We start from the raw sequence: 26,483 nt of genomic DNA, 5'->3' as shown, positions 1-26,483 counted from the left end.
GCAGAAGAAAACACAATGTTTATTATATGTAATAGAGCTTAGTTTATCCAATGTAGTAGTGCTGAAGTTATAAAATGAATCTGTACAGCCGACATAAATTATCAAGTTTAGACTTCCTGCAGCCAGCCACCATTAGGGGTAGATCAAGAGCTTGCTGCATACTAATTTAGTATTGAGTTCAATGTATAAACAGTACGAAGGAAGCTCCTGAGCTCCCCCTAGTGGTGGCTGCAGGAAGATATAATTTCATCATTTGGAAAAATTCAATAACAAGCTAATTGTATCTAACTTTTGTGACACTCTCCATTTCTGATGACAGATTCTCCATGAAATGATGGAAGAGATTGACTATGACCACGATGGGACTGTGTCACTGGATGAGTGGATCCAGGGAGGAATGACCACCATCCCGCTCCTCGTTTTACTTGGGTTGGAAAATGTAAGGATTTGTATGGTTTAATAGATGCCATTTTAACCAAAAACCATAATAATGAGCTTATATAATGTACTGTATCGGGTGTCCTGCTAGCTGACACTGGGAAGCCCCAATTCGAGCAGACCCTGAAGTGCAAAATTTCATGGACACTTTCTTCCTTCTCAAGTTCTTAGTAAAGAAATAAATATAATAGCATGGCACATGTATTAGAGGAAGTCCCAGTTCTGAATAGATCCATCAGAGCTCTTCTCCTGTTTCCTCTTTCTGCTCTCCCTCTCCCTTCTATTAGTGTTAGAGATAGCAGCAGGGAGGGGGAGGAGGTTGTACATGGCAGATAAGGGTTTGATGAGGGAGAGAGGAACCAAAGAGGACAGGTCACACAGGCTGTAGGTAAGGAGGAATGGCAAGTTATAGTGGCAAAACCACACAGGGTGTGTACAATTTTAGCAAAAATGCAGAGCACCCATAGCAGACTCTGCAGGAGGAGGGAGGGGCGTAAGACCAGTTTAACAATCGCGGTAAGCATTTCTGGCAGGCTACACGCTGCGGTTTTTGTCTGGCCGCCTCTCAGCATGTTTGCCATGCTGCGACCTGATCTCGTGCCTGTCCCCGTTATTGTGAATGAGTCCAGGGCGTAGTGATGAGCGGCAGTAGTCATATTCGAATTCGCAATATTTCGTGAACATTTTGTAGAATATTCGGCGAATATTCGCAAATTTGAATATTCGTTATATTCTAGTTTTTTTTTTACTCCAAAAAATCGACAAGGTAATCATCGCATAATATGCAAATTTTCGTAATGCGAATTTTTATCGCAAATTTTTCAATTGCCGAGCAAAAACATGATTCCTTCCTGCTTCTTGCTTGTGGGTCAATGAGCCATAGCACTATATCGAATATATTTGTTTTTTCGAATATTTGTAATATTCTAAAACAAGAATATGTAGCAATACAGCCAATATTAGAAAAAAACAAATGTAGAGCAATTTAGCTAATATAGTGCTATAATCTTTTATTTTAATAGTTGTAATTTTTTTCCAATCTGAACTTCAGATAAGAAAAAAATTAAAACTATTAGACAAAGAAGATTATAGCACTATATTAGCTAAATTGCTCTACATTAGTTTTTTTTGAATATTCGCTATATTGCTATATATTCTTGTTTTAGAATATTATGAATATTTGAAAAAACAAATATATTCGGTATAGTGCTATATATTAGTTTTTTAGAATATTCATAATTTTTCCCATTAAGGGTCCATTCACACGTCCGTTGTTTCTTTCCTGATCTGTTCCGTTTTTTGCGGAACAGATCTGGACCAGATCTGGACCCATTCATTTTCAATGGGTCCTGAAAAAAAACGGACAGCTCAATGTCAGATTTTTTTTCAGGACCCATTGAAAATGAATGGGTCCAGATCTGTTCCGCAAAAAACGGAACAGATCAGGAAAGAAACAACGGACGTGTGAATGGACCCTTAAAGTCATGATTCCTCCCTGCTTCTTGCTTGTGGGCCAATGACTCATTGGCCCACAAGCAAGAAGCAGGGAGGAATCATGTTTTTACTCGGCAATTGAAATATTCTCGAATCTGAAAAGATCTTGAATATTCAAAATTTACGAATATATATCACTATATTCTAAATATTCGCGAATTTCTGAATTGCCCATATTCACGATAAAAATTCGAAATTCGAATATTGGTGATCAATACTACCAGGGCGGACATGCGGCAGAAACTTTAGTATGGATCCGGCAGGCTGTCCCTCTGCCGGAACAGTTTAAAGCAAGTGTGAAAGTAGCCATACACAGTCTTCCACATAATGAACTGTAAAAGAAGAAATAAGTCCAGGAATGAATCTGTGCCAATGCTTGAGAGCTAGTGAAGACAGCAGCATTGTGGACACACAGACCTCACATCCAGCATGTGATATTGGGAGGAACACATCCAGACAAAAAGTCTGACACTAAGAGCAGGTTGTAGACTGAATATCCAGCGGTCTGAACAATTAAAATATAAGCATCATTAGCATCACATTAGCAAAACCAAATGAACTATTAAAATATAAATGTATTTATCCCGTATGCTGCAATGGAAAAAAATCTTAAATCTAAATCACTGATTCACAATTTTTTATTTTGACGCTTCACCTTCCTCAAATTTTTTTATAAAAAGTGATCAACAAGTCCTGCACATTTCAAAATAATAACAATGAAACTACAGAGTGGTCCGCTAAACAAAACGAGCTCCGCAGACATAAATATAAAAATAAAAAAACTTTCAGTGGTCAGTTTATGGCGATGCAAAGAAAATATTTCATTTTTCCAAAGTTTTTATTTTAAGCATTAAAACCACGGAAAAACTATATCAATATGATATCCCTGTAATCGCACTGACCCAGAAAATGAAGATAGCAGGTCAGTTTTACTGCATAGGGAATGCCTTCCAAACGAAACCCATAAACCTGTGAAGGAATTGCATTTTTTTCCAATTCCACCCATTTGGAATTTTTTTTTCCAGCTTCCCACTACATCATATGCAATATTAAATGGTGCCATAAGAAAGTACAACTTGTCCCGCAAAATTCAAGCCCCCATACGGCTATGGGAACAGAAAAATACAATATTTTTTATTTATTTTTTTGAAAATCTTTTTTTTTTTAAAAATCTAAAAAAATTACAAACCATTATGGCTCAGAGAAAGCAGGGATTGAAAAGCGAAAATGAAAAAATAGAAAATTGCAGTTAGAAAGGGTTTAAAGGGAACCTGTCACCGTGACAGAAGTATTGGAATGCATTGTAAAGGATTAGAACCCTAAAAGTTGAAGTCCCAAAGTGGGACAAAAAAGTTGAAAAAATAAAGTTTTCCCCCCAAAAAATTTAAAGTTTCAAGTAAAAATAAACAAAAACGTGATTTTTCCCAAATAAAGTGAAAAAAATTGGTAAACAATAGGGGAAAAAAAAAGTATACACGCGTCCATATTGACCGGCTCTATAAACATATCACATGACCTAACCCCTCAGATTAACACCGTAAAAAAAAAAAAAAAAAAGAAGGCGACACTGTATCTTTCTGATTAATACATCTGCACGTGTTTGATTTAGACCAGGATTTGCGACCACTTACATCGGTACTGCGAATCTACCTGGACTATAATCACCAGGTCCCTTTTTGCCAACTTTAATGCCCACACCCGGTAGAGAATTAACTCATCACAGGACCATCTATTCTGTCTATCGGGCCAAGCTGGGCAGTCCACCTTCAGGGAGGGCGAATGCAGGGATTTTTGCACTAGATAGTGGCGTGATCTAGACAGAGTAGGGACATCTAGGGTATGGTCCCAGCAGTGTGTCCCTCTGTCTTGGTACTTGCGTACCCTTCACCCTATCTGTTTTAAACGCTATCCCTGTTTATGGTTCCTTCCCATCTCCGTCCATTTTTTCAGGAGACTAGTGTAACCAGTGGTTACAGATACATTCTTTTCTTTGAGTGTTTATATTTAAGGGCCTATCTTTTTATGATTGACATAAATTAAATGTTAAGTTTTAAATCAAATGAAATAAGCTACCCATAACTTGTTAATTCTTTGTAAAACTAACATAAATAAAAGAAAAGTATACATATTAGGTATCGCCGCGTCCGTATCGACCGGCTCTATAAAAATCTCACATGACCTAACCCCTCAGATGAACACCTTAAAAATGTTTAAATAAAAACTGTGCTAAATAAACCAATTTTTGTCACCTTACATCACAAAATGTGTAATAGCAAGCGATCAAAAAGTCACACGCACCCCAAAATAGTGTCAATAAAACCTCCATCTCATCCCGCAAAAATCATATCCTACCCAAGGTAATCGCCCAAAAACTTAGGTATCGCCGCGTCCGTGACAACCTGGTCTATAAAAATATCACATGACCTAACCTGTCAGATGAATGTTGTAAATAACAAAAAATAAAAAACGGTGCCACAACAGCTATTTCTTGTTATCTTGCCTCACAAAAAGTGTAATATAGAGCAACCTAAAATCATATGTACCCTAAACTAGTACCAACAAAACTTCCACCCTATCCCGTAGTTTCTAAAATGGGGTCACTTTTTTGGAGTTTCTACTCTAGGGGTGCATCAGGGGGGCTTCAAATGGGACATGGTGTCAAAAAAAACAGTCCAGCAAAATCTGCCTTCCAAAAACCATATGGCATTCCTTTCCTTCTGCGTCCTGCTGTGTGCCCGTACAGTAGTTTACGACCACATATGGGGTGTTTCTGTAAATTACAGAATCAGGGCCATAAATATTGAGTTTTGTTTGGCTGTTAACCCTTGCTTTGTAAAAGTAAAAAAAATATTAAAATGGAAAATCTGCCAAAAAAGTGAAATTTTGAAATTGTATCTCTATTTTCCATTAATTCTTGTGGAACACCTAAAGGGTTAACAAAGTTTGTAAAATCAGTTTTGAATATCTTGAGGGGTGTAGTTTCATTTTTGGGTGGTTTCTATTATGTAAGCCTCGCAAAGTGACTTCAGACCTGAACTGGTCCCTAAAAATTAGGTTTTTGAAATTTTCTGAAAAATTTAAAGATTTGCTTCTAAACTTCTAAGCCTTGTAACATCCCCAAAAAATAAAATATCATTCCCAAAATCATCCAAACATGAAGTAGACGTATGGGGAATGTAAAGTAATAACAATTTTTGGAGGTATTACTATGTATTATAGAAGTAGAGAAATTGAAACTTGGAAATTTGAAATTTTTTACAAATTTTTGCTAAATTTGGTATTTTTTTATAAATAAAAATGATTTATTTTTTTTACTTCATTTTACCAGTGTCATGAAGTACAATATGTGACGAAAAAACAATCTCAGAATGGCCTGGATAAGTCAAAGCGTTTTAAAGTTATCAGCATCTAAAGTGACACTGGTCAGATTTGCAAAAAATGGCCTGGTCCTTAAGGTGAAATAAGGCTGTGTCCTTAAGGAGTTAAAAATTTTAAAAAAGTATAAGTAATAATTATTATCTTCCAATAAAAATATACAGAGTGATAAACTATAACTTATTAGCTAAGTATGTATTTTATAATTCTGGTTATTGTGTAAATGCATCTTGAATAAAAGGTTCACATTTAGAGACACAATTTTATCAGTGACTCGCATTTTACCTTAGGTCCACTAGATGGCGCACAAAGCCTATAGAATACACTGATAACTGGCGTATGTCTCAGATATGAGATAAACAGGAAGAAAGGAAAGAAGGGCTGGTAAATTTAATGTGTATGGGATACTTAAAATTTGGCAGATTTTGTGTCAAATACCGTATGTATCGGAAAAATTTTACATGAATCTGAATCCAAATTTTTGGTGGTTCAATTCGGACACATTTTGGAAATGGAGGGGGAGAGAGAGGATGGAAAATTCATTAAAAAATAGTCAAGAGAGAAAAAATCTAAGTCCTAAGTGACCAAATTTTCAGGACAATTGTAGCACGTTCGTTTCATGTAGAATATATTTGGACAGGAATCAAATCGGTCAACAGATCATCTCTAGAACAGATCCTTTCAGCTGTTTCTTCGTAAAGGGGTTATTCAGGATTTTAATATTGATCCTCATTAGTGTTAAGCAAATCGAAGGTTCACAAAGAATTTTAGGGAAAATTCGATTCTCCGCGCAGCCGAATTTCCTCGTGCTTCATGGTAACAAATCAATTTTCCCTAAAATGATGATCATGCTCACCTCATCCATTTGCACGTGAAGGGTCCGCCGCAGCCATCTTGATTGAGGATACGACACAAAATCTCTTGTGCAGTGACGTATGACATCACCACGCCGGCCAGCACGATGACGTCCTTCACGTGCCTGGCGAGATTTTACGCTGGATTTCAATCAAGATGGACACGGCAGACTCTTCGCACGTAAATGATGAGGTGAGTATTTATTTTATTTTTTTAACAGATTAACCCCTGGCAGGCCTCAGTGGTCATCTCAGATGCCGCAATCAGCTATGAACGCAGCATCTGAGGGGTTCATTCAAAGACAGAGGCGACACCATCGCCATTCCCTGTCATTCCGCCCGCTGCTGACAAAGAAATGCGTTTTGTGCATTCGTAAATTGGGCCACCTCCCCATCCATTTTTGCCTCACCATCCCCCCTTCTGTGCTCTGCCTCATAGTTATTTTTTTCATTCAGCCACATCACAACCATACCCTAACCGTATCCTATGTGACACCGCAGATAACACTGTGATAACTGTCTGAGTACAGGTATTATATAGAAGATGTCACCTGCAGTCCTATGAAACACCACAGATAACACAATGAGAGCTCTCTGAGTACAGGATATATAGTAGATGTCACCTGCAGTCCCATGTAACACCGCAGATAACATTGTGATAACTGTCTGAGTACAGGTATTATATAGATGTCACCTGCAGTCCTATGTAACACCACAGATAACATAATAAGAGCTCTCTGAGTACAGATAATGTAGTAGATATCTCCTGCAGTCCTATGTAACACCGCAGATAACACAGGGATAACTCTCTGAGTACAGATAATCTAGTAGATGGCACCTGAAGTCCTATGTAACACCGCAGATAACACTGTGATAACTGTCTGAGAACAAGTATTATAGTAGATGTCACCTGCAGTCCTATGTAACACCGCAGATAACACAGTGATAACTCTCTGAGAACAGGTAATGTCATAGATGTCACCTGCAGTCCTATGTAACACCAGAGATAACACAGTGATAACTCTCTGAGTGCAGATAATGTAGTAGAGGTCACCTGCAGTCCTATGTAACACCACAGATAACACAGTGATAACTCTCTGAGTGCAGATAATGTGGAGAGAGAGTGGAGTGGCCAGAGCCCCTGGACACTTCCCTTCACTAGTTTGCTAGAGTTACTATGTTTTTGAAGAGAGCAACCCCATGAAGCCTCTTTCACCCGTCAGTGTTTTGGTCAGTGCTTTGTGTTTTGGTCATTCTGAGCCAAAACCAGGATTGGAGTCTACACAGACATAAGGTATAAGGGAAAGATCTGTCCCTGTTCTGTGTTTAGAGCCGCACCTGGTTTTGGCAAACACTGACGTGTGAATGAGGCTTAAGACTCTCATCGTCCATAAGAAAGCACTCTCACAATCCCCATATCAGTTGTATAGGCCATCAATATGGTATGCTGGCTTCCTACATACTTGTTTTCTATTCTCTTCTTATGCTCCGTTTCACCTACAGTTCTTCCTCTTAATATGAAATGAATCACTAAGCCCAGTTGCTCAAAGTAAGCAATTTTCAACCTGTGGATCTCCAGTTGTTACTCATCTACAATTCCACAGGATGTGAGGGTGGAGAGTTGTAGTTTTGTCGGGAGTTGTAGTTTTGCAGCAGTTGGAGAGACACAGGTTGGAGACCACTGATATAAGTGTTTCCCTCAAGAAGTTCTCAAGAACGTCTAACTTTCCTCCACCATCATGCTTATGCATTGCGATCTAATTGGTACTGATATGCTGCTAGAGAGAAAGCAGTATTCCTCAACCACTGACTTAAGAGTAACATTTGGCTCTTGAGCTCTCTGCATGTAGGTAACTCCAGATCCTATTGTGGCCTAGTGGCACTAGAGAGGTGATACCCTGATCAATCATGAGGAAGAAGCTCCCGATGTAAAAAAATGTATACTGACTCCGCTTTAAAACTCAGGAACTTGGTGGCTCTACTTTATAAGTTTGCTTCATCTACTAGATCGTTTACAAGATGTTGTCACCCCTAGATGTTTTAGTGCATGTAATGGATCTCCTGGCACCCCGACCGGGTACCTCCGTTGATAGATGCTCCTAGTGCTTTCCGAGGACTCCAAGCACTCGACTTGACACCGTACGCACTGCAGACCCCACGAACCGCCGAAGCTTGGTTGAGGTCTCACCGTCTCCTACCCACCCTGGACCTACGACAAGGCTCCAGGCTCCAGTGGGTGAACCTCTCCTAAAACCAGAGAGCAGGAACAGCTCTTACAAGAGCTAGTAGTAAAGCCAGGGGAGTATAGAAAAAATATTCAGTGTATAGCAATCCCCCAGTGTTGATCAGCTACCCAAACACAAGCCTCAACATGATGACGGATAAAACAGGCACACTTTATTGAGGGCTACCCGCCCGTATTTATGCAGGTCCCCATCTGGTGGACACGCCCCTACGGGACCAGAAGGAAGACTGTGACACAGGACAGATATGCAGCAATTCAGGATACACAGACACAATACATCCCCACAATGCATCATGGTTTCCTCCTCTCTGCCCTGGAGACACCCGAGGAGTAATTCAATTATCTCTCAAGACAAAGGGAAATCGCCAATACACATGTGGGGACAACAGGACAGAAATCACCATTTAAACATGCAATGTCACAACCCTTACAGTAAACACAGACATTTAACATATCCCCAGATAGCTCAAGTCTGAGTGCATATTATTAGGTGAATGGCACTCAGACTACACGAATACAATAAAATTAGCTATCTGGGTACCCTCACATAACATAAAATACAATTCCAAAGACAGATTTAAGCTGTGCGGCCGGTCTGTCTTCTCCTTTAAAGTTAGTATGGGCCATAATCCTGAGGCCAGAGGCTGGTAGCCAGGCCCTTCCGAAACCCAGTGGCGAGGTTGGTTTCGCCACACATCTCCCCCTCTGGAAGACTAACCAGATACCTGACCTCATGCCGCTCGGTATCTGAGTTAGTCTGGCAGTCCACCCACAACCCAATACTGGACCTGTTGAATTTTGGGGCCTGACTCTGTTCTGTATGTCCCCAGCTGTTGAGGGGGCATCTGCTACTCCTTGCTTCCTTGTTGCTCTCTAGCTTGGAACTGTAGGTACTTGGTGGGCAGAGGCCGACTGCGCTCTGCCCCGATGCCAGCTCTTCCGCTGGGGTAGCCTGTGGGAAGTCAGCCTCTGGAGAAGAGGATAGAGGAGGGCAGAGGCCAACTGAGCTCTGCCCAGATGCCAGCTCTTCCACTGGGGTAGCCTGTGGGATGTCCGGCTCTGGAGAAGAGGATAGGGGAGGGCAGAGGCTGACTATGCTCTGCCCAGATGCCAGCTCTTCTGCTGGATAGCCTGTGGGGAGTCAGGCTCTGGATAAGAGGATAGGGGAGGGCAGAGAGGCCGACTGCGCTCTGCCCAGATGCCAGCTCTGCCGCTGGGGTAGCCTGTGGAAAGTCAGCCTCTGGAGAAGAGGATAGGGGAGGGCAGAGGCCGACTGCGCTCTGCCCAGATGCCAGCTCTTCCGCTGGGGTAGCCTGTGGAAATTCAGCCTCTGGAGAAGAGGATAGAGGAGGGCAGAGGCCATCTTTGTTCTGCCCAGATGCCAGCTCTTCCGCTGGGGAAGCCGGTGTGGAGTCAGCCTCTGGAGAAGAGGATAGAGGAGGGCAGAGGCCGACTGTGCTCTGCCCAGATGCCAGCTCTTCTTCTGGGATGTGGTCATGGAATCCTATCCCCAGGACCTTGTTGCAGATCGGCTGTGGAGAGGAGGAATCGCTTACCTCCTCCTCCTGGCATTCCTGCGGGGTTGGTGGGGGATCTGTACCGGCCGTCCAGTATCCCGGTAGGCCTGGTGCAGAGACTGCGGTCCCATCTGCACCATTGGAGTTAGGGGTGCTGTCCCCCTGTGGTTGGGGAGAGAGACCGGTTGTCTCCCCTTCCCTTCAAAGTACACTGCCGCTGGAGAATGGAGACGATGCTCTCCTCTCCCTGCAAAACATACTGCCGCTGGGAAGCAGGACCAACTGTCCCTACTCCCTGAAACTCCGGCTGCCGTTGGGGATCTGGGCCGACTGCCCAGCATCCCTGTAGGGCCGGTGGAGAGATCTCGGTCCCATCTCCACCTGCCATATGGGTTTCCCCCCAGGACCAGTCTATGAGGTCCCCTACCTCTGTAGCTAGTACTGAAGCAGGGGATACTTCATTCGGGTCCTTCCAGTACACCTCCACAATATCCTCCCAGCTGAAGGGCTCTGGACCTGGGTCTGACACTCTGCTCTCTCGCTGAGCCCTCTCAATGGAGTGGAAGAGATCTCGGTAGTCCGGCTCCAGTTCCCACTCCAGGGTTGCTAGGTGAGCCAGGTCTTTCTCTACCTCGTGGGGGTCCTCCCAATCCAGCCTAGCCTCCCTCTCGTAGAAAATGTTCTGAAGTCTGTACTGTGCAGGGCTCCCGAAGTCAGGCTCTGCAAAGGACTCCCATAACAAGCCAGGACCATAAAACTCCTCTCCCTCTGGCTTGTCATGTTCAGCTGCCCAGGGGGAATGTTGAATGACATGCCACCTTAGGGCCTGGTAAGCATCCTCTAGCCAAAGCTCCTTACATACCAGGCTCTGGAGCTCGGTTACCCAGTCATCCAGGGGCTGCTCTCCCAAGAGACCCATCTGCATCGCCACACGCTTCTGTAGCTGCTGCTCATTACTGGGGAGACTCTCACCTCGCCGCCGCTGGGCATTTTCCAGGGCATCATACCAGACTTCCTTTCTGTCTGCATCCCTGTAGTCTGCGGCTGCCTCCTCCTCCTCGTCATAGAACGCTGTCCAAAGACTAGTTGATTCCATCCTACTGCTGTAGCCAGGGGCGCTGTACGGATACTAGCGTTGCCCTCAATATACTCCACGAACGGTGTCTCCGAGCTGCTTCTCCTCACACTAGGACGCCATCCCACTGCTTGCCACCAAATGTAACGGATCTCCTGGCACCCCGACCGGGTACCTCCGTTGATAGATGCTCCTAGTGCTTTCCGAGGACTCCAAGCACTCCACTTGACACCGTACGCACTGCAGACCCCACGAACCGCCGAAGCTTGGTTGAGGTCTCACCGTCTCCTACCCACCCTGGACCTACGACAAGGCTCCAGGCTCCAGTGGGTGAACCTCTCCTAAAACCAGAGAGCAGGAACAGCTCTTACAAGAGCTAGTAGTAAAGCCAGGGGAGTATAGCAAATCTTCAGCGTATAGCAATCCCCCAGTGTTGATCAGTTACCCAAACACAAGCCTCAACATGATGAAGGATAAAACAGGCACACTTTATTGAGGGCTACCCGCCCGTATTTATGCAGGTCCCCATCTGGTGGACACGCCCCTAGAGGACCAGAAGGAAGACTGTGACACAGGACAGATATGCAGCAATTCAGGATACACAGACACAATACATCCCCACAATGCATCATGGTTTCCTCCTCTCTGCCCTGGAGACACCCGAGGAGTAATTCAATTATCTCTCAAGACAAAGGGAAATCGCCAATTCACAAGTGGGGACAAAAGGACAGAAATCACCATTTAAACATGCAATGTCACAACCCTTACAGTAAACACAGACATTTAACATATCCCCAGATAGCTCAAGTCTGAGTGCATATTATTAGGTGAATGGCACTCAGACTACACAAATACAATAAAATTAGCTATCTGGGTACCCTCACATAACATAAAATACAATTCCAAAGACAGATTTAAGCTGTGCGGACGGTCTGTCTTCTCCTTTAAAGTTAGTATGGGCCATAATCCTGAGGCAAGAGGCTGGTAGCCAGGCCCCTCCGAAACCCAGTGGCGAGGTTGGTTTCGCCACAGTGCACAATTATAGAACTTGCAAATCTATTTCTCAAATTGACCTGTGCCAAAGCTGGCATCAGTGCATCCCAGACTATCACCAATGTTTGACCATGGTGTGTGTTTGATTTTATACGCCATCTATCATTTTGCCCAGTTGACAGACTTTGAGAGGGGTGCATCCTTGGGCTGAGAGAAGCAGGATGGTCATTTTGATGACCCCTAGCTGTTAGGAGGTGTCGGGAGCAGTTGTTATGTGAGGGCATGCACAGCGAACAGGCTCTGGCACGAGCAGCTCCCACAGTTTTGTTGTCCACCATCCAGACAAAGGTGGCACCTTTATTACACCCCTGTCTCTGCCCGGACCATTTCCAGGTGCTAGGCAGAAAGGAATTTGGTGTCATGGTACCCATTATGTGTTCTGCCATTGACATCCAGCCACTATAACCTTCTTTTGTAGTTGTCTTATGAATGAAAAACCTGGATTGCTACAGACTGGAACTATATTGTCTTGAGTAGGTTCTGTTTGTGATCCCATGATGGTCAGGTTTGACTATGGAAGCCTCTTGGTGAGCGCTTTAATCCTGCCTTTATTGTGGAGCGACACACTGCCCCAACCGGTGATGTAATGCTCTGGGGAGCCATTGCATATAACAGTCAACAACTCAGTGATATGTGCAGAACATCCTACCACCACATGTGTTCCTCTCATGGCAGGGCTGAAAACTGGCATTTTTCAGTAGGATAATGCTTGCCCACGCACAGCAAGAGTTTCCCAGGAATGTCTCCACCAGATTACAACACTTCTTTGGCTGCCCGGTCACCAGATTTATTGCCTGTCGAGTATTTATTATACCAGCTGGGACACCAGCTTCAGCAACTTACGAGTCTGCCGGATATACAGGCCTGGCAGTGACTTCTATGAGCAAATGTGCCTCAGTATACCATACAGAACCTTTATGCCTCCATGCCCCAACCATATCTTATTATGTAACCAGGCTAGAGGCCGTATCTCATCTTGTATCCAGGCTAGAGGCCGTTTCTCATCTTGTATCTAGGCTAGAGGCTGTATCTCATCTTGTATCTAGGTTAGAAGCGGTATCTGATCTTGTATCCAGGCTAGAGGCTGTATCTCATCTTGTATCCAGGCTACAGGCTGTATCTCATATTGTATTCAGGTTAGAGGCTGTATCTCATCTTGTATCCAGGCTAGAGGCTGTATCTCATCTTGTATCCAGGTTAGAGGCCATATCTCATCTTGTATCCAGGCTAGAGGCCGTATCTCATCTTGTATCCAGGCTAGAGGCTGTATCTCATCTTGTATCCAGGCTAGAGGCCATATCTCATTTTGTATCCAGGATAGTGGCTGTATCTAATCTTGTATTTAGACTATACACCGTATCTCATCTTGTATCCAGGTTAGAGGCCGTATCTCATCCTACATCCAGGCTAGAGGGCGTATCTCATTTTTTATCCAGGCTAGAGACCATATCTCATCTTGTATCCAGGCTAGAGGCCTTATCTCATCTTGTATCCAGGCTAGAGGCCATATCTCATCTTGTATCCAGGCCAGAGGCCGTATCTCATTTTGTATCCTGGTAAGAGGTTGTATCTCATCTTGTCTCCAGGCTAGAGGCTGTATCTCATCTTTTATCCAGGCTAAAGGTCATATCTCATCTTGTATCCAGGCTAGAGGTGCCCAACAGGGTCTTATAGCCTCCATTTAATTGTGCAGTTTTCCCCAGTAAACTTCCCCTTTCCTGTAATATTGTAATCACTTACATTTATCATCTTTACATTCACACAGAGAACGTTTCATTCCATTCTAACATTCTTCTTCTTGGTAAGATATGTTTTTATTATATGCTAAAAACTATTTTTGTAATTGGGATTCTTTAAAAATTCTCAACCATCTGACTTCTGCAGCCTGCATGTTTTCCCATAAATTGCAGGCTGTTCAGTCCCATTCAGAGTGAAATCCAACAGATGACTTCTTTGGTCAATCACTCTGTAGCCCATATCTTGGCTCTCATATGCAATCATTTAAGCTGACATCTTTGGAACCAAGTAAAATAAACCTAAATCAAAAGGACGTACAGAGCTATGGGGTACAGAGTGAACTGTCAGGGAGATTGTCTGATGGATTTTTATTCTGAATAGGACTGAGCAGCTTGCAGTGTATGAGCATTGAAGTCAAACAGTTGAGAATGTTTAATAAATCCAATTACAAAAATCATTTTCGTCACATACTGTAAGAGAAGCAATTCAATAAAATAAAATAAAAAATAATGCAAACGGTGTCCATAGGCTCAGTTCACCTGGTGAGTTGCAGATTTGCAGTTTAGATTCCACATTTACATACACCCTGTACAGAATTATTAGGCAAATGAGTATTTTGACCACATCATCTTCTTTATGCATGTTGTCTTACTCCAAGCTGTATAGGCTCGAAAGCCTACTACCAATTAAGCATATTAGGTGATGTGCATCTCTGTAATGAGAAGGGGTGTGGTCTAATGACATCAACACCCTATATCAGGTGTACATAATTATTAGGCAACTTCCTTTCCTTTGGCAAAATGGGTCAAAAGAAGGACTTGACAGGCTCAGAAAAGTCAAAAATAGTGAAATATCTTGCAGAGGGATGCAGCACTCTTAAAATTGCAAAGCTTCTGAAGCGTGATCATCGAACAATCAAGCGTTTCATTCAAAATAGTCAACAGGGTCGCAAGAAGCGTGTGGAAAAACCAAGGCGCAAAATAACTGCCCATGAACTGAGAAAAGTCAAGCGTGCAGCTGCCAAGATGCCACTTGCCACCAGTTTGGCCATATTTCAGAGCTGCAACATCACTGGAGTGCCCAAAAGCACAAGGTGTGCAATACTCAGAGACATGGCCAAGGTAAGAAAGGCTGAAAGACGACCACCACTGAACAAGACACACAAGCTGAAACGTCAAGACTGGGCCAAGAAATATCTCAAGACTGATTTTTCTAAGGTTTTATGGACTGATGAAATGAAAGTGAGTCTTGATGGGCCAGATGGATGGGCCCGTGGCTGGATTGGTAAAGGGCAGAGAGCTCCAGTCCGACTCAGACGCCAGCAAGGTGGAGGTGGAGTACTGGTTTGGGCTGGTATCATCAAAGATGAGCTTGTGGGGCCTTTTCGGGTTGAGGATGGAGTCAAGCTCAACTCCCAGTCCTACTGCCAGTTTCTGGAAGACACCTTCTTCAAGCAGTGGTACAGGAAGAAGTCTGCATCCTTCAAGAAAAACATGATTTTCATGCAGGACAATGCTCCATCACACGCGTCCAAGTACTCCACAGCGTGGCTGGCAAGAAAGGGTATAAAAGAAGAAAATCTAATGACATGGCCTCCTTGTTCACCTGATCTGAACCCCATTGAGAACCTGTGGTCCATCATCAAATGTGAGATTTACAAGGAGGGAAAACAGTACACCTCTCTGAACAGTGTCTGGGAGGCTGTGGTTGCTGCTGCACGCAACGTTGATGGTGAACAGATCAAAACACTGACAGAATCCATGGATGGCAGGCTTTTGAGTGTCCTTGCAAAGAAAGGTGGCTATATTGGTACCTGATTTGTTTTTGTTTTGTTTTTGAATGTCAGAAATGTATATTTGTGAATGTTGAGATGTTATATTGGTTTCACTGGTAAAAATAAATAATTGAAATGGGTATATATTTGTTTTTTGTTAAGTTGCGTAATAATTATGCACAGTAATAGTCACCTGCACACACAGATATCCCCCTAAAATAGCTAAAACTAAAAACAAACTAAAAACTACTTCCAAAAATATTCAGCTTTGATATTAATGAGTTTTTTGGGTTCATTGAGAACATGGTTGTTGTTCAATAATAAAATTAATCCTCAAAAATACAACTTTCCTAATAATTCTGCACTCCCTGTATAGAGAACAAAATCACTGCACAAAAACAAGCATGATGGGAATTTTTTAAATTCTTCATTATCTGGGAAAAAAAAACAACTGCTGACTTTCCCTGTGGATTTCACCACTCAATGCATAGGGTATAACACATGCTGATTTTGCTGTGGAATCATTGCAGAATGGGCAGAATTTTGCTGTGAAATCCACAGGAAATCTTTTCAGAATTTCTTCCAGTAAAATAGTAAATGTGGCTTTGGTCATTGGTCATATTAGCAAAAAGTTCATGATCTACAAAAGTTTGCGACCTCGTCCTGCATTACAGGACTCATCTTATGTTCATTTACAGCTTTGCTACTTCCCAAAGCATTTTTCAGTCATGTTTTTCCCATTATTCCATGCAGAATGTGAAGGATGATGGGCAGCATGTTTGGAGACTGAAGCACTTCAACAAACCTGCCTACTGCAACCTGTGTCTGAATATGCTGATTGGCCTTGGGAAACAAGGATTATGTTGCTCATGTAAGTAGAGAATATTCATATATGTATTAAACATCTAGTGTGGAATTCAAAGGGATTGTTTTGAAAGGATCATCTCTTCTCCTGGAACCACAGATGATCAGCTTCATTTGATCTGACCACACATATTCACTGCAGCGGCCACTGCAGGCAAAATGTAGCATTGCATGCCATTCAAATGACTAGCCAACCAAGTATTACACGAAAAGACTGTGGACGTAGAGCACAACTTCACTGCTACCTTGCTAGACAAAAAATGATGTCTGATGAGGGTTTGACAGTGATGGTGACATCTCTGTGTCTTTCCTTCTCTGTTATCAGATTAATCAGACCCATAAAGGGAGACATTCCATTAATAGAGATATATGCAAGTCATGCACTTTTCTTCAATATATGTGTAGGTGTGACTAGGGTCCTCACCTGACCCTTTACTGCAACCACATGCGTGCATATGAGAAGTGGCCATGTTTGTGAGTGTCTATAAGAAATATGAGGACAAACCAGAGGGGAAGCAAACCAGGCTGGTGCAGTGAGCTGCATTTATATTAATATAAGCAGATATATAACGCGAGTTTGACCGCGACGCGTGGTTGATTAAGTGTGGTTGTGTAAGTGTGTGACTTAAGATTAAGTGGCTTTAGATTCAGGGACTTCAGTGGGGGACTGCAATTAGCCTGTATCTTATTACTACATTGTATTGTATTTTTTGCTTTTGTGGTGTAATCCCCATTTAGTATGTGTTGCACAATTGACAACGCAGTCCAGTGCACATCTTGCATGATGTATGCAGTCCTGGAACAGCCGTTCCAGGGTGAATTTCTTTGTTCAAGATGTGAGCAAATTACCCGTTTGGAATCGCTAATCGAGTCTCTAAATGGGCAAGTTGCAACACTGAGAGGCATTGACAATTTGCAAAAAAGTTTGCTTCTCACCGAGCAAGCACTCTTTGGGGTAGATGAGGGAGAGGGTGACAGAGAGGAGGCTGAGGAAAGTGAGGTAGCTAGCTGGGTAACAGTTAAAAAGCGGGGTAGAGGGAAGAGTGCCAGGGAGGCTAGCCCTGATCTGACACACCCCAACAAGTTTGCACATTTGGCAGATGAGGGAGATATCAGTCCAGGGACGGCACTGCCGCAGCCGGACACTTCCTCTGCCAGTCAGGGGAATGTCAGCTCCGGTAAGCAGGGGACCAGGAGAGCAGGGCAGGCCAGACAGGTGCTGGTAGTGGGAGACTCAATTATTAGGGGAACAGATAGGGAAATCTGTCACAAAGACCGTGATCGCCGAACAGTGTGCTGTCTTCCTGGCGCTAGAGTTCGACAAATCGCGGATCGGGTTGACAGATTACTGGGAGGGGCTGGAGAAGATCCAGCGGTCATGGTCCATATCGGAACCAATGACAAAGTTAGGGGTAGGTGGAGAGTCCTTAAAAATGATTTCAGGGATTTAGGGCAAAAGCTTAGGGCAAGGACCTCAAAGGTAGTATTTTCCGAAATACTACCGGTACCACGGGCCACACAAGAAAGGCAGCGGGAGATTAGGGAAATTAACAAGTGGCTCAAGAACTGGTGTAGGATGGAGGGGTTTGGGTTCCTGGAGAACTGGGCCGACTTCTCTGTCGGCTACAGGCTCTATCGTAGGGACGGGCTGCACCTCAATGGGGAAGGGGCAGCTGTGTTGGGGAAGAAGATGGCTAGAAGGTTGGAGGAGTGTTTAAACTAGGGACTGGGGGGGAGGGTAATTACACTATAGAAGGGGAAGATAGTGCAGATAGAGACCGGGGGCAAGGTAGTGGGACTGGGGGAGAAATGGAAGGAGGGACAAGAACAGTTCAGAAGGAAAGGTGTAGGGTAAAAAATATACATAAACCTCTCATATGTATGTATACTAATGCCAGAAGCCTGACTAATAAAACTGGTGAACTGGAATTAGTGATGTGTGAGGAGGACTATGACATAGTGGGAATAACTGAGACATGGCTGGATGATAGCTATGACTGGGCAGTTAATGTACAAGGTTACAGTCTGTTCAGAAAGGATCGTCAAAACCGGAGAGGTGGAGGGGTCTGCCTTTATGTAAAGTCTTGTCTAAAGCCCACACTCCGTGAAGATATAAGTGAGGGACATGAACATGTGGAGTCACTATGGGTAGAGATACATGGAGCTAAAAACAACAATAAATTACTAATAGGAGTCTACTATAAACCACCTAATATACCAGAGTCCACAGAAAATCTACTACTAAACGAGATAGAGAAGGGGGCAAATCATAATGAGGTGGTTATTATGGGGGACTTCAACTACCCAGATATAGACTGGGAAACTGAAACTTGTATATCTCATAAAGGAAACAGATTCTTGGCAATAACCAAAGACAATTATCTCTCCCAACTGGTTCAGGACCCGACTAGAGGGACGGCCATACTGGACTTAATATTAACCAATAGACCTGACAGAACAACAGACGTGCAGGTTGGGGGACACCTGGGAAATAGTGACCATAAAGTAATAACCTTCCAATTATCATTCAAAAGAGCGTTTCTACAGGGAGGAACAAAAATACCAAACTTCAAAAAAGCTAAATTTAGCCAACTAAGAGAGGCCATAGGCCTAACTAACTGTGACAAAGTCCTCAAAAATAAAAATACTGCCAAAAAATGGGATATCTTTAAAAACATCCTAAAATCTCATTGTGAGAGGTACATACCGTATGGGAATAAAAGGTTAAGGAACAAAAAGAAACCAATGTGGATAAACAGAACTGTAAAGAAAGCAATAAATGACAAAAAGAAAGCATATAAAACACTAAAACAGGAGGGTAGCACGGAAGCACTGAAAAACTATAAGGAAAAAAATAGAACATGTAAAAAACAAATAAAAGCGGCCAAACTAGAGACCGAGAGATTAATTGCCAAAGAGAGTAAAACTAACCCTAAAATGTTCTTCAATTATATAAATGTTAAAAAGTATAAATCTGAAGGTGTCGGCCCTTTAAAGAGTAATGAGGGGGGAGTCGCAGAGAGCGACGAGGAGAAAGCAAAGCTGTTAAATATTTTTTTCTCCAATGTATTCACTGAGGAAAATAAACTGTCAGATGAAATGCTGAATGCTGAAATAAATTCGCCATTAAAAGTGTCCTGTCTGACCCAGGAAGAAGTACAACAGCGACTTAAAAAAATCAAAATAGACAAATCGCCAGGACCGGATGGCATACACCCCCGTATCCTAAGGGAATTAAGTAATGTCATAGCCAGACCCTTATTTCTGATATTTGCGGACTCTGTACTGACAGGGAATGTCCCACAGGATTGGCGCATGGCAAATGTGGTGCCAATATTCAAAAAGGGTCCAAAAACAGAGCCTGGAAACTATAGGCCGGTAAGTTTAACATCTGTTGTGGGTAAACTGTTTGAAGGTTTTCTGAGAGATGCTATGTTAGAGCATCTTAACGGAAATAAGCAAATAACGCCATATCAGCATGGCTTCGTGAGGGATCGGTCATGTCAAACTAATTTAATCAGTTTCTATGAGGAGGTAAGTACTAGACTTGACAGCGGCGAATCAATGGATGTCGTGTATCTGGACTTCTCCAAAGCATTTGACACTGTACCTCATAAAAGGTTAGTATATAAAATGAGAATGCTCGGACTCGGAGAAAACGTCTGTAAGTGGGTAAGTAACTGGCTGAGGGATAGAAAACAGAGGGTGGTTATTAACGGTACACACTCAGATTGGGTCACTGTCACTAGTGGAGTACCTCAGGGGTCAGTATTGGGCCCTATTCTCTTCAATATATTTATTAATGATCTTGTAGAAGGCTTGCATAGTAAAATATCAATTTTCGCAGATGACACTAAACTGTGTAAAGTAATTAACACTGAAGAGGACAGTATACTACTACAGAGGGATCTGGATAGATTGGAGGCTTGGGCAGATAAGTGGCAGATGAGGTTTAACACTGAGAAATGTAAAGTTATGCACATGGGAAGGAATAATGCAAGTCACCCGTACATACTAAATGGTAAAACACTCGGTAACACTGACATGGAAAAGGATCTAGGAATTTTAATAAACAGCAAACTAAGCTGCAAAAAACAGTGTCAGGCAGCGGCTGCCAAGGCCAATAAGATAATGGGTTGCATCAAAAGGGGCATAGATGCCTGTGATGAGAACATATTCCTACTACTTTACAAATCACTGGTCAGACCACACATGGAGTACTGTGTACAGTTCTGGGCTCCTGTAAACAAGGCAGACATAGCAGAGCTGGAGAGGGTCCAGAGGAGGGCAACTAAAGTAATAACTGGAATGGGGCAACTACAGTACCCTGAAAGATTATCAAAATTAGGGTTATTCACGTTAGAAAAAAGACGACTAAGGGGAGATCTAATTACTATGTATAAATATATCAGGGGGCAGTACAGAGATCTATCCCATCATCTATTTATCCCCAGGACTGTGACTGTGACGAGGGGACATCCTCTGCGTTTGGAGGAAAGAAGGTTTGTACACAAACATAGAAAAGGGTTCTTTACGGTAAGAGCAGTGAGACTATGGAGCTCTCTGCCTGAGGAGGTGGTGATGGTGAGTACAATAAAAGAGTTCAAGAGGGGCCTGGATGTATTTCTGGAGTGTAATAATATTACAGGCTATAGCTACTAGAGAGGGGTCGTTGATCCAGGGAGTTATTCTGATTGCCTGATTGGAGTCGGGAAGGAATTTTTTATTCCCCTAAAGTGAGGAAAATTGCCTTCTACCTCACAGGGTTTTTTTGCCTTCCTCTGGATCAACTTGTAGGATGACAGGCCGAACTGGATGGACAAATGTCTTTTTTCGGCCTTATGTACTATGTTACTATGTTACTATGTTAATAACCGTGTCAGCAACTCCCCTTGACTTCATTGCATAGAGCCATCAGTATGTGTGGTCACTTCTTCTCTGCTGGGTAGCATCACTAAAGAGACATCATGGAAGGTGTGTGGTGAATAACTCAAGGTACATGGAGGGTGTGTGGTAGAGGACTCAAGGTACATGGAGGGTGTGTAAATGAGGACTCAAGGTACATGGAGGGTGTGTGGTGGATAATTCAAGGTACATGGAGGGTGTGTGGTGGAGGACTCAAGGTACATTGAGGGTGTGTGGTGGAGGACTCAAGGTACATGGAGGGCTCAAGGTACATGGAGGATGTGTGGTGGAGAACTCAATACACATGGAAGGTGTGTGGTGAAGGATTCAAATCACATGGATAGTGTGTGGAGGAGCGCTCAAGGTACATGCCCCATGTTACCCTCTGTAAAACCCAGTCCTGCTCCTGTCTGGATGGATAATTGCACATTGTTTTTTATCATCTTAGTTATACCTTTAAGAGACATTACAAAAAGCTCAGCTTGGTGCAGCGCTCATCGTATTCTGATCCAAGCAAATACCACAAACTATTTACTGTTCTCCACAATAGGTAAGCAATAAATACATCATTGATGCAGTAAGAGTAAGATACACGAGCCGTGCCAAAGCCACAAGCCTTTACCTCAGAACCTCTTCTGAAATATTAAAGTACTATAGTCAGCTAGTCTTAAGTAATGTGATGGTAATATTTAATACTCAAGGTGAACAAAGAACAGAAGAGGAGAGGAGAGCTTATCTATCTATCTATCTATCTATCTATCTATCTATCTATCTATCTATCTCCCTGTCTATATTTTATTCAAAATTATTTTTGCCCATCTACCTATCTATCGGAATACACTATGGGGACAAAAGTATTGGGACAGCTCTACATTCCACCCCAGGAGCTTTTAATGACCTCCCATTCTATATCCATAGATATGAATATAGAATTGCTCCCCTTTTGCTCTTCTAGGAATGCTGTCTACAAGATTGTGGATTGTGTCTGTGGGAATTTTTGCCCATTCATCCAGAAGAGCATTTTTAAAGTCAGACCCTGATGTTGGAGGAGAGGGCCTGACTTGCTGTATCCATTCTGGTATTGGATGGGGTTGATGTCAGGGCTCTGTGCGACCAATCAAGTTCTTCCAGATTCTCCCGACCATGTCTTTATGGAGCTTTATTTGTGCAATGGGCACAGTCATGGAGGAAAATAAAACAGGATGTTCTCAGATGAGACCTTGTTGATGATATCCCCTGTGTGTACAAATTATCAGTTGCAAGCAAATTAGAACACACTCTCTACAGATATGGGGGACCCTCAGAATAATTTCCCATGTTGGCCCAACAAACATCAGTCCGACACTGTACATAACCTTTTCCAGCCACATCGTGTAAGGAAGAAGTGAAATAGCTAAAAACCAAGACTGGCAATACATGATGTTTTCTAAGGTTTTTTGTGCTTCACAAATGTGGTTTTCTGCAAAGTTAATCTCTTATCTTCTTACTATAGAAAAGGAAAGGAAAATTGTCACCACTTCCCTAAATGTTTCTGATAGTGCTCAAGAGCCCAAATGATCCAACACCAGACCATGTATGACCACCATTACCTGGTGAAAAGGAGTACACCTTCAATAGCTGTTGGCTGAGAGCTCATTTGGCCAACAACTATTCTTCCCAACCTTCCCATACTGTACACATGCCTGCTCAGTTTGGATTTATATTTCCATATCTCTCCATTGAGAACAAATGTTATCATTCAACATATCAGTCCTTTTATTCCCTAAGAACTACTGTACTAAAGGATTTGACCAACCTTAGTCTAATATGTATGGCCATCTTAAAGGTTTGGTTGGGGAAGTGGGACTGTATCTATATTAGAGTAGATTCACTTTTTGGTAAAGCTTTATTCTTTTTGGATGGGTTTAGACCAAAGACAACAGTTCCAAAATGTTATTGAAGCTCTGTCAAAAGATCATTGAGGCCAACCATAGATAAAACTTCAGAAATGTGAAGGACCTGGCTGTATCGCTGATATGCAGACATTGTTTTGTTTTCTTGGTAATGTCATCGATAATCCTATGATCCCACATTTCGCCTAATGTGCCTGGAAAATCAAATGTTAGAAGCAGATGGTGTATTCCGGAAGGCAACAAATTTACCCAATGAAGACATAGTGTTGTTGTCGTTGTGTGTTACAAATGAACTTGTGCTGCTGAGTACATGGCATCTATGACAACACTTGCTATCTGGAAATGGACTAATCAGCTATTTAAGGATCGGATAAACCAATAGACGAAACATCATAAACTCATATGGCTTTTACTTTCGTGCTTGCCAGCTGCTCATAAAGCTTATATTTTGGAAAATGTAGATTTTTTTTTTCTTTTTTTTTTTTCTAATTTTTATTAACAAATGACACCAATCCATTTGGCTGCCATTAATTTGTCTTCAAAGTACTCATCGTTTGGGGGGGTCATTTTTTAAAAATTTGAGTTGGGACTAATTGGGTTATACATTTCCTGCCCTGCTCTGATATGGTTTTCTTGTTTTATATGCATCATGTTTCCCGTAATTATTGACCTTCTGAAGCCTACTCAGAAAAACAGCCCAAGTTCTGATTTATGGAAGCGACTGCCTATGCCTTATCTGTTCCTTCTGTCTGCACTGAAATCTTAAGACTAACCTATTCGTATCATATACTCATTTTTCTACCTATGTTTTTGTTTTCCAGTCTGCAAATATACCGCCCATGAACGTTGTGTTTCCAGAGCTCCCCCATCTTGCATTAAAACCTACGTAAAGTCAAAGAAGAACACAGATGTACGTTCCCGGGTGCCGTGTCTCATTTGAATTGAATTTGCTAGCTCAAAAATTGTAGAATATGGTTAAGAATGTTCTCTCGTTTGGTTTTGTAGATTATGCACCATTTTTGGGTGGAAGGAAATTGCCCCACTAAATGTGAAAAGTGCCACAAAGCCATCAAGTGTTATCAAGGCCTCACGGGATTACACTGTGTGTGGTGTCAGATTACAGTAAGTTTTTGCCCCTTTTTGTAGTTTCCTTTCCCTTAGGATAAAATGGAGTCATATTTTTTAAAATCTTTATTAAAAAATAATGGTTAACTTTTACCACTGTATGACTTTTTGAAGTAGTGTATTATATCCAGAAGTTGTTTTTTTTTATAATTAAAAATAGGGCATTAAAAGTGTTTTCTGGTTTAGAAAAAATCATTTTTAAGTACGTGTCTGTACTCAAGGAAGAGCACAGCCTCAAATCAAGGATGAAAATGTGTTCCCCATTGCAGTTTCTCAGTACAGAAGGGCTTGATGATTGTTTAGCTCTTTGCACCTTTGCTCTGGGATGGGGGTGACAAATTCTCACCACATAGTAACAAAGGCAATGGAAACAAGCAGGGCCGAGCTCCCTTTCTCTAAGGGCCCCATATCAGACGTATATTCCTCCCATATGGCATGTATACCCTTGCTGCCAGGTAGTCCCGTCCCACAGACTATAGCTGTTAACTGGGGGTTTTAGCTGTCACACACTCTATGTCAACGTATTTTTGGGAGGTTCTTCTAAAAGTATGGATAAAAATGGATAAAGCCCATTAAGATAGTGTGGCAGATTCCAATATCAGACAGACACTTGTGTTGGTTTACTAGAACGTTATATTTCCTTCTTATTTACCATCTTCAGTTTTCATAGGCATTCTAGAGTGAGAAAATAAGAGTATAATTAAAAAAATAATTGTATCCCCTTTAAATCTTACACATTTTTTGATTTTCCAAAATTTCTTGATTTAGGCCCATAAAAGGGCTGACATAAAATTGGAACTGAAATGTATCGGTAGGTATTATTTTATAATGCTCTGCCTTTATAGGCTGGACAAGATTTTATTTACTTTTTTAATTCTTTTTTTTTTAAACATGAGTTTGCTATTATGATCTGAATTGTATCTCCCATTGTGTTAAAAATAAAATTAAAATAAATAAAGATAAAAAATAGCAGCCAATTTAATATTTCACTTTGGGTAAACACTGGAAAAAATTCTGAAAGTGTGCAATCGACCTCTAGTTCTGATATATTCAGTCCTTGTATCTATGTTGATAAAACTAGTAGGAACAGCAGAGCAATAGTGAATGCAAGAAAATTTACGCTTAAAAATGAGAAATGCATCTTAAAGAAAATTTCATAAAATGTTACAATGTTTCAAAAATGTATTTCATTCAAGTTTTTGAAATACTGAAATTTTATGAACGCAGAATAAAAAATAGTCTAATCGTAATGCAATTTTTTGCAATTCAATTGCAATTTTGTTTAATTTTTCTGCAATATACTATTCAAAAATTGTTTACCAATTTAAAAAAAATCAGGAAGAAATATTTCATTAATCCTTCCCAATTTTATTAAAGTAAATTTGCGTAAAACATTTGCATATTATAGTCTATATTTTTAGCTTTTATATTACTGGATTATTATTCATAATGACGAAAATGTTTTCAGAGAATAAAATTCTAAAATATATTAGAATGTGTACTTAATTTTTCTATGTTCCTAATTATTTATAAACAAGTATAATATTGTGATATGATATATGTGTGATATTAGATAAAAATAAGATAAGAATTAAGCAGTACATTAATAAAGTGGTGATAAAGAAAACTAGTGTCTAGAATTTGTGAAAATTCTATATTCAAAAATATAGTCTCATTTTTTTTAGCCTATCATTCAAAAATAGTACCCAGTCTACTCAAGGGGGTAAAAGCAGTGTAGATCAGCTATGTATGGCCCTCCCACTCTCGGATGGCCAAAGGAATCAGGAGGACATAGTGTAACTTAAAGGGGTTGTCTCACCTCAGCAAATGGCATTTATCATGTATACAGTGTTAATACAAGGCACTTACTAATGTATTGTGATTGTCCATGTTGCCTTCTTTGTTGGCTTTTTACATTTTTCCGTCACATTACACACTCCTCTTATCCAGGGGTTACAACCACCCTACAATCTAGCAGTGCTGGCCGTGCTTGTACACTATAGGAAAAAGCGCCGGCCTCTTTTTCCTATAGTGCGCAAGCACGACCACTGCTGCTGGATTGTACTGTGGTTGTAACCCTCGGAAACTAGCAGTATATAATCTGATGGTAAAATGAATCCAGCCAGCAAAGGAGG

General features: G+C 41.7%; 1 protein-coding gene across 1 annotated transcript in view; it reads left to right on the top strand.

Annotated features, from left to right (window-relative positions):
* Nucleotides 1-26,483, top strand: part of DGKB (diacylglycerol kinase beta) — a 668,472-nt gene that overhangs the window by 173,883 nt on the left and 468,106 nt on the right. Inside the window, exons 9-12 of the mRNA XM_040431289.1 lie at nucleotides 320-439; nucleotides 16,316-16,433; nucleotides 24,045-24,133; nucleotides 24,229-24,345. Coding sequence (XP_040287223.1) covers nucleotides 320-439; nucleotides 16,316-16,433; nucleotides 24,045-24,133; nucleotides 24,229-24,345 — 444 coding nt within the window. The remainder of the gene's footprint in view (nucleotides 1-319; nucleotides 440-16,315; nucleotides 16,434-24,044; nucleotides 24,134-24,228; nucleotides 24,346-26,483) is intronic.

Source organism: Bufo bufo, chromosome 5 (assembly GCF_905171765.1).
Source record: "Bufo bufo chromosome 5, aBufBuf1.1, whole genome shotgun sequence".
NCBI lineage: Eukaryota > Metazoa > Chordata > Amphibia > Anura > Bufonidae > Bufo > Bufo bufo.
The sequence above is the reverse complement of the archived record's forward strand: the minus strand, read 5'-3'. Positions and strand labels throughout refer to the sequence as shown.